The 9,880-nt window shown below is 33.2% G+C and overlaps 1 protein-coding gene across 1 annotated transcript; it reads left to right on the top strand.

Annotated features, from left to right (window-relative positions):
* Positions 1–1,469: 1,469 nt before the first annotated feature.
* Positions 1,470–9,505, top strand: LOC132728102 (uncharacterized; the record flags this gene model as incomplete). The annotated part of the gene is made up of 7 exons (XM_060713714.1): positions 1,470–1,607; positions 2,331–2,458; positions 3,613–3,684; positions 4,464–4,656; positions 5,835–5,923; positions 7,299–7,379; positions 9,409–9,505. Coding segments are annotated over exons 1-7 (670 nt in total), but the record flags the coding sequence as incomplete, so codon positions are not given.
* Positions 9,506–9,880: the final 375 nt, after the last annotated feature.

The raw sequence follows: 9,880 nt of genomic DNA, 5'->3' as shown, positions 1-9,880 counted from the left end.
GTCTGTGTCTTGCGTGGTTCCAAGCTATTTTATTGAGTAAGTCGGTGTCTTGCCTGGTATCAAGTTGTTTGGCGGAGTAGCTCGTTGTCTTGTCTGGTAGCAAGCTGTTTGGCTGAATAACTCGGTTTCTGGCCTGGTACCAAGATATTTGGCTGAGTTACCCGGTATCTGGCCTGGTACCAAGATATTTGGCTGAGTTACTCGGTATCTTGCCTGGTACCTAGATATTTGGCTTAGTTACCCGGTATCTGGCCTGGTACCAAGATATTTGGCTGAGTTACCCGGTATCTGGCCTGGTACCAAGATATTTGGCTGAGTTACTCGGTATCTTGCCTGGTACCTAGATATTTGGCTTAGTTACTCGGTATCCTTGCCTGGTACCTAGATATTTGGCTGAGTTACTCGGTATCTTGCCTGGTACCTAGATATTTGGCTTAGTTACTCGTATCTGGCCTGGTACAAGATATTTGGCTGAGTTACTCGGTATCTTGCCTGGTACCAAGATATTTGGCTGAGTTACTCGGTATCTTGCCTGGTACCAAGATATTTGGCTGAGTTACTCGGTATCTTGCCTGGTACCAAGATATTTGGCTGAGTTACTCGGTATCTTGCCTGGTACCAAGATATTTGGCTGAGTTACTCGGTATCTTGCCTGGTACCTAGATATTTGGCTTAGTTACCCGGTATCTGGCCTGGTACCAAGATATTTGGCTGAGTTACTCGGTATCTGGCCTGGTACCAAGATATTTGGCTTAGTTACCCGGTATCTTGCCTGGTACCAAGATATTTGGCTGAGTTACTCGGTATCTTGCCTGGTACCTAGATATTTGGCTTAGTTACCGGTATCTGGCCTGGTGCCAAGATATTTGGCTGAGTTACTCGGTATCTTTGCCTGGTACCAAGATATTTGGCTGAGTTACTCGGTATCTTGCCTGGTACCTAGATATTTGGCTTAGTTACTCGGTATCTTGCCTGGTACCTAGATATTTGGCTGAGTTACTCGGTATCTTGCCTGGTACCAAGATATTTGGCTGAGTTACTCGGTATCTTGCCTGGTACCTAGATATTTTGGCTGAGTTACTCGGTATCTTGCCTGGTACAAGATATTTGGCTGAGTTACTCGGTATCTTGCCTGTACCAAGATATTTGGCTGAGTTACTCGGTATCTTGCCTGATACCAAGATATTTGGCTGAGTTACTCGGTATCTTGCCTGGTACCAAGATATTTGGCTGAGTTACTCGGTATCTTGCCTGGTCCCAAGATATTTGGCTGAGTTACTCGGTATCTTGCCTGATACCAAGATATTTGGCTGAGTTACTCGGTATCTGGCCTGGTACCAAGCTGTTTTGTTGTAAAGCTACCGGCAGGATGTTGGGTTAAGCTAATTATGCTTCCATTTCTGATGTTCGTATTCAACTTATTTAAGTAAATAAAGTTAAGACAGTGAAATTAAATGTGTAATCTTAGTGAAGAACTGATAAGATCTTGACCTTATACAATAGTTGAGATAACACGCCGCGATCTATATTCTAATAGGTCGTGCTTGATAAACAAGTTAATATTCTGCTGAAATTTAAGAACAAAGGAACTTGTACTATGGACAATTGTAAGTCATTTTGTAGAATCTCGAAACATCCGAAATTATTCATATGATTGATATGACAATATGATAATTAGAATGAAACATAGATTTTTTATGGTTAATCGTTTTTTTTTTCATTGTAACATTTACGTTCGTTACTGTCTTTACGGAAGTTACGTCAATGTTTTGTATAATCTTTATTATGTAATTAATGACGAAGATAAAAAGGCGGAAACCATTGTCCAACAAAATTGACCTCGCACTTCATAAACTTTCGTAAAGGTCATTGAGAAAAAAAACGAATATATCGATATTTTTGTTAACTTCATAAGTCTGTGAGCTGTGGTGTATTGGTATAGATGCCGAGCTACCGATCAGAAGGTCTCTAGTTCGATTCCTAACAAAAACCACGTTATGAAGATACATACATGTATATTGTTTGAGAAATAAAATTGGCTGTACCAGGATTCGAACCTACGAGTTTACGTCTAAACTCTTTTAGTGAAAAACCGACTGTGCTTGGAGGGATCTAAATTAAGTCTATTTAACAAATGGTTATATTGATTCGTATCAAGTAGATGGTAACCTTTCCGGAACTTACCGATTATAGGGTCAAATGAAAGAGTGTCAGGTCAACATTGTCGGACAATACGCCCATGTATTTATTTACAAATTTGGTCAATAACCGTGTGTGTACGTGACATGATTTAAATGTTGATTTATTTTTATAACGGTTTTTATTTCTAGTAATTACGTCCAGCATTCTTGTATTGGTGTTGCTAATTACCACGAGCGAGGCTTTACAGTGTCTGTCATGTGACAACGTGGTGGAGGCACGTGATTGCCAACGACTTGCAACGTGCGGTTCTCACGAAGTATGCTGATTCAGCTGTTCCAAAATCTCAAGACATTATTCACTTGGTTTATTTTATTAAAATATAACAAAATCAACTATAAATTAATGCTATAATTCAGTTTTGTTTATTAAACAAACTTCAGGTTCATAGTTTTATCAGGAATTGTACAAATGAACAAGAACAGTAAATATAAGCTGTGTATTTGGACTGCGTTAGACTTGTAATCGTGCGATGTGTTTTGAACCTTAGTTTCAAATGTTCTGTCCTGTCGGGCACATTTGTATGCATTTTCATTCAAACATTCGCGATATTACCTTTATCTGTTATTCATACAATACATTGAGTGTTTCATGGACATAACACGGACGTTAACCTGCGTGTTTCATGAACATAATGATTGAGGGCAGTAATCGGAGTGTTTCATTGACATAATGGGCGAAGCAGACTAAGTCCTTCATTGACACAAGGACAGTAAGTTACGTGTTTCATTTTTCACAAAATGAGGACAGTAAACGAAGAGATTTAATACATAATAGGGACATCAGACTAAGTTCTTCATTGAAATAATCAGGACAGTAATCTGCGTGTTTCACTGACATTATGAGGACAGTAAACGAAGTGCTTTATTACATAATGGGGACATCAGACTAAGTCTTTTCATTGAAATAATCAGGAAAGTAACCTGCGTGTTTCACTGACATTATGAGGATAGTAAACGAAGAGCTTTATTACATAATGGGGACATTAGACTAAGTCTTTCATTGACATAGTCAGGACAGTATCCTGCTTGTTTCACTCACATTATGAGGACAGAAAACGAAAAGCTTTATCACATAATGGGGACATCAGACTAAGTCTTTCATTGACATAATGAGGACAGTAAAAGGAGTGCTTCTTTGACATAATAAGGACAGTAAACCGACCGAGAGCCTTATTACTTAATACGAACATAAGAAATTAAGACTAAGTCCTTCATTAAAAAAAAATGAGGACAGTAAACGGATAGCTTCATTGACACAATAAGGACAGTAAACGAAGATTTTTATTAGATAATGGGGACATCAGACTAAGTCCTTCATTGATATAATAAGGACAGTAAACAACGTGTTTAAAAGACAAAATGGAAACATTTAGCTTAGTGTGTTCGTTTACATAATGATTTTATTTTACAGATTTGCTACGTGCAGCGTAAAATCGGAACGAACTTGAAACAATATTACGTGCTTGGCTGCATTGATAGAAATGTAAGATACATATAATCATTTATAGGAAGTTTATAACTTAATTTTATTCACATCCTGTGTTGTAAACAAAGTTTCACCTCAGCATCTTGAAACTAAACAGTATTTGTCATGTATGAAGAGACAGCGATTGTAAAATATAAAATCTGGCATCATTTTGCTGACATGATTGTTAAAATAAAATTGTCAACTTCAGCCAAGTTCTTATTTTCTTTACCCTATCATAAACTGGATCGTAGATTGAAATATGCCATGTTGATAAGAATAATCAATACAAGGTAAATTCTGTTACTGTACTGTAAACCACAAAAACCTATTAGTGTGCAAAGTGTATGTGTAAAATATACGAACATATATTTCTATTAAGTGTACATAGAACTGTCTTGTATTATGTATGTATCACTTTCTATTTATCGTTCAAAAGTGTATTTTTAGGTTAATGTGTATATCAATCTATCTATATATCACTTACAAGTCTATTTTAGATATATGTTTCTATATCAAGTTCTATTTATCATTCAAAAGTCTTATTTAGGTATATGTGTACATCTGACTATTTATTTATCATTTACAAGTCTATTTTTAGATATGTGTGTCTATATCACTTTCTATTTATCATCCAAAAGTCTATTTTTAGATGTACATGTATGTGTATATCATTCTATATATTTATCATTTACAAGTCTATTTTTAGATATATGTGTCCATATCAGTTTCTATTTATCATTCAAAAGTCTGTATTTAGGTATATGTGTACACATCTCTTAATCTAACATTCACAGGTGTGTCTTGGACAACAAGCTTCAATGTTTGCTATGGGTAAAAGAGATACGTCCAATAGCTTGTCGCTTCAGGTGGAATCACGTGCTATTCAGTCACGTGATAAAAATACACGTGATTCAAATGGTGATATGAATCTTTGTACCCAGTGTTGTGATTCCGGAGATGAATGCAACAAGGACCTCTGTGGCTCCCGTAAGAAAATTTAATAAACATAGTAATTATGTTTTGTTTTCGGTGTTCATATTCAAATCAATGAGTTTTATCATTGAAACAAAACTTCATAGAAAGTATGTGTTACTTCTAATATCAGGTGATAAAATTATATGCAATAACAAGGACCTTCACAATACGAACTCAACTGAGGACACATGAAAATTAAATTATACTCAGATATAAATTGAAAATCGTATTTTTGTACCATTCCTTAGCCCAATTCCGGTAAAAAGCGTTGCAAATAATCTGAAATTTTGCGCACAAGTTATTGCTCTTGACCTACACCGAATGGAATAATTCTTTTGAAAAAAGGTATATCATGTCCTTTTAATAAGAAAGTAAAAAGTAAGACAAAAATTATTTTTAGCTATGAAACATCAAATATAATCACAATCTTTGACATGAAATAATATATCAATAGTGACTTTCAAACAAATAACCAATGTAAACCTTTTTGATTGTAATCAATGTTGATATCCTTATTATTTTTATTATTACTATAATTATTATTATTTACTATTATTATTATCATTATTATTATAATTATAGTTATAACAATAATAATTATTATTATTATTTTTATTACTATTATTATTAATATCCTTGTTATTTTTATTATTACTATAATTATTATTATTATCATTTATTATTATTATTATTATTATTTATATTATTATTATAATTATTATTATTATTATTATTATTATTATTATTATTATTATTATTATAGTTATAACTATTATTATTAGTATTATTTTTATTTTTATTACTACTATTATTAATATCCTTGTTACTTTTATTATTACTATATTTTTTATTTATTATTATTATTATTATTATTATTATTACTATTATAATTATAGTTATAATTATTATCATTATTATTATTATTATTATTATTATTATTATTTTTTATTATTATTATTATTATTATTATTATTATTATTATTATTATTATTATTATCATTATTCTTATTGTTATCATCGTCATTATTATAATTATTATTATTATTATTATAATCCTTATCATTATTGCTATTATTAAATTGTTATTAATATAATAATGTGATGTTTTCTTTATTGCAAATTATATATGACATTCAAAATAATACATAACTGTGTTTTTCCATTCCAAATTTCCAATAATTATATTGCAGCGCCATCAACGAATCTACGGTGTCTGTCTTGTTTAGATAAAGAAGATCCGAAAGATTGCGAAAGTGTGACAGAATGTGGTAGAGATCAGGTAGGTAGAACATGCAGAGCTATATACTGAACGAGCAGAGCTATATTTAGAACGTGCAGAGCTATATTTAGATTGAACGAGCAGAGCTATATTTAGTACGTGCAGAGCTATATTTAGAACGTAAAGAGCTATATGTAGAATGAGTGGAACTATATTTAGAACGAGCAGAGCGAGCAGAGCTATATTAAGAACGAGAAGAGCTATATTTAGAACGAGCAGAGCTATATTTAGAACGTGCTGAGCTATATTTAGAACAAGCAGAGCTATATTTAGATCGTGCAGAGCTATATTTAGAACGTGCAGAGCTTTACGTGCTATATATTAACCCATTGCTTCGCAAAATGACTGTTTTCATTGAAAGCCTCCTGTTACAAGTTCTGTGGAATTTTCTGATCTTTGCAATCTAAATCGTACTGTATATCTGTATGTATTTTCCTGTATAAGTTTATTTTTATGCACTGTAATTCATCTTGCAGGCACCAAAGTTTGATACATACGGAATTTTGCATAACTAGAGTTGGATCAAAAAGTCATTTATGTTCATTTTTTATGACAGCCACACTTTATCCTTGCATACTTCCTTAACAAAGACACATAAAAAAATCCTCGATGGGATTTGAACCCCAGACCTCTCACACACTACACGAGCGCGTTACCACTTCACCACGGAGAAGTTATACGAACAGCTCTGAATAAAATCAAGTAATTCTAATTTTAGAATTTCTATTGCATTTCGGGTCTGTAATCCTTATTAATTTCGAGGTATTTTGTTCACGATAAACCTGTTGTTTTAAATTGAAGTAAATAATTTAGCGAAAATCTTCTCGCCAAAACGGTCTGACATGAAGAATGTATATAAGTCAGATTTATTTGTGTAGTATTCGGTAATCGACATCGCTAAAAATAACACTTTCATTGATTAAAATCATATTCATCCGCGTAATATGTGATTGTGCATTTATTGACAATTCTTTAAGCCAATGCTACTTTTAAACTTTGAATGCGTTGTAGTTTGTTGGATTGTTGAATACTGATCAAACTGGCACAAATGTTGACTGGACCATATATATAGCCTTTGTACCAGCATGCTCAATCTTAAATTTCCTGTTACCAAGGCAACGGGGGAACGTCTCAAAACTGCCAAATATCACTATTTTGCGTTGTTTTTCCATCAAAACTGATTTCAAAGTGCTGCAACTTCTCAAGACATCATTAAATATACCGAAAATATGCAGTAAAAATAAATTGTTTGCAGTGAAAATACAGAAAATGAAAATACTCATTTTCTTTCATCAATTTTCATAATTTTTCAAGTATGTAATAAAACATTGTTATTTCATATAACGTGTTATAATTTTAGTTTGTTTTATTTTAGTTTTGTTATGTGCACAAGGGACTCAACCCAAACACCGCCACTTACAGCATTCGTTATGATTTAGGCTGCATGGGTAAATTGGTATGTATAATATAAAAAGACTAATCTTAACTTAAACATTAAAGGGACTCCACCGAGGTTCAAAAACGATTATGAATATTATCTTAAACATTAAAGGGACTCAACGGAGGTTCAAAAACCGAAAACATAAAATTTTAATTTCTTACCGAGATCAATTGGAGCGCTCAGGACACAATGTAATGCAAAAGACAAAAAAAAAACTAAAGTCCGGTCAGGTCAAAAACCTCAGCTCAGTGGAGTCCCTTTAAAGATTAATTGTCCAATTTAAGTATACATTGTCTGGTAACGTGGTTAAGTTAGTCTGGTAACGTGGCTAAGTAAAACTGGTAATGCAGTTAACATAGTTAAATTAGTCTGGAAACGTGGTAAAATTGGTCCGGCAACGTGGCTAAGTTGGCCTGGTAAAGTGGTGAAATTAGTCTGTAAACGTGGTAAAATTAATCTGGTAACGTGATTATATTGGTCCAGCAACGTGGTTAAATTAGTCCAGCAACGTGGTTAAGTTAGTCTTGTCACGTGGTTAAACTAGTCTGGATAAGTGGCTAAGTACGTCCGGTAATATAGTTAAGTTAGTCATGTAACGTGGTTAAGTTAGTCTGGTAACGTGGTTAAGTAAGTCTGGTAACGTGATTCAGTGAGTCTGGTAACGTGCTGTAGTAAGGCTGGTGAAGTGCTTTAGTTAGTCTAGTAACGTGGTTAAATTAGTCTGGTAACGTTGCTAAGTTAGTCTGGTAATGTGATTAAGTTAGTCTGGTGACGTGGTTAAATTAGTCTCGAAACGTGGTCCAGTTAGTCTGGTAACGTGGTCAAGTTAGTCTGCTAACGTGGTTAAGTTGGCCTGGTAACGTGGTTAAGTTAGTCCGGTAACGTGGTTAAGTTAGGCTGGTAACGTTGTTAAGTTAGTCCGGTAACGTGGTTAAGTAAGTCTGGTAACGTGGTATAGTTAGGCTGGTAACGCGGTTAAGTTAGGCTGGTAACGTGGTCCGGTTAGTCTGGAAACGTGGTTAAGTTAGTTCGGCAACGTGTTAAGTTAGTCTGGAAACGTGGTTAAGTTAGTCTTGTAACGTTGTAAAGTAAGTCTGGTAACGTGATTAGGTTAGTCTGGTAATGTGGCTAAGTTAGTCCAGTAACTTAGTTACGTTAGTCCGGTAATGTGGTTACGTTAGTCTGGTAACGTGGTTCAAATAGTTTGATAACTTTGCTAAGTTATTCTGGTAACGTGGCTAAGTTAGTCTGGTAACGTGGTTAAATTAGTCAGGAAACGTGGTTAAGTTAGTCCGGTAACGCTGTTTAGTTAGACTGGTAACGCGGTTACATCAGTCCGGAAACGAGAAAGTATTGAACAGGTACCATTCATTTGCTAAAGTTGTCATATTAGTTTGTTAATTTGATACCATTCGGGTAGACTTTAGATTTAACATTAGTTAGTAAAATTTAAAAAAGGGGGCAACGATGTAACATCATTGTGTCATTGAGATTTCCTGATTATGTAATTATATTTGTCTCCTAACGTTTATAGATAAGTAACATCGGATCTTATTAGAACGCTACATTAAGTTACAGTAAAGTTCAAGTCTCTTTAACCAAATAAGAATCTCAGGCAAAATTGTTTACATATATTTTAACTCAAATTATTGTATACTTTAACTCAAATTATTGTATACTTTTACTCAAATTATTGTATACTTTTACTCAAATTATTGTATACTTTAACTCAAATTATTGTATACTTTTACTCAAATTATTGTATACTTTTACTCAAATTATTGTATACTTTAACTCAAATTATTGTATACTTTTACTCAAATTATTGTATACTTTAACTCAAATTATTGTATACTTTAACTCAAATTATTGTATACTTTAACTCAAATTATTGTATACTTTAACTCAAATTATTGTATACTTTAACTCAAATCATTGTATACTTTAATTCAAATTATGCTAATTACGCTCGAGCTTGCCATTATATAACGGTCGTTCATTTTGATTTTTGATGGTAAATTGCAACTTTTTGTCCTATCTTCAGCAATGCACAGCATTGAAAAATGCGTTCTCATCATCGTGCGTTGTTTGTTGTGATCACACTGACCTCTGTAATTATGCTGCCTGTGACAACTGGAATCGTATGTATCAGTTGTTGTTTTTGTATTTTAATTGGGATGGGGTGTGTATTTTGTTTGTTTGATTTTTTTTTTCATTTTATAGATGACCGTTCAAGATTTAAATATTAAAAGGTTACCAATCAACAATAATACTTCACAAAACACAATGTTGCTTTAATAAAATTTACTTACTTCACTTTTCTCTACTTTACTTTACTTACTTTCTTACTTTCTTTCTTACTTATTTACTGACTTACTAACTACTTACTTACTTACTTTACTTATCTTCACTTTACTTTACTTTACTTTACTTTACTCTACTCTACTTTACTCTACTTTACTCTACTTTACTTCACTTCACTTCACTTCACTTCACCTCATCATTTCACTTTTTCC

This window comes from Ruditapes philippinarum, unplaced genomic scaffold (genome assembly GCF_026571515.1).
Source record: "Ruditapes philippinarum isolate M1 unplaced genomic scaffold, ASM2657151v2 ctg5901_1_1_1_1, whole genome shotgun sequence".
NCBI classification, from domain to species: Eukaryota; Metazoa; Mollusca; class Bivalvia; order Venerida; family Veneridae; genus Ruditapes; species Ruditapes philippinarum.
This window is presented reverse-complemented; position numbering and strand designations above follow the sequence as displayed.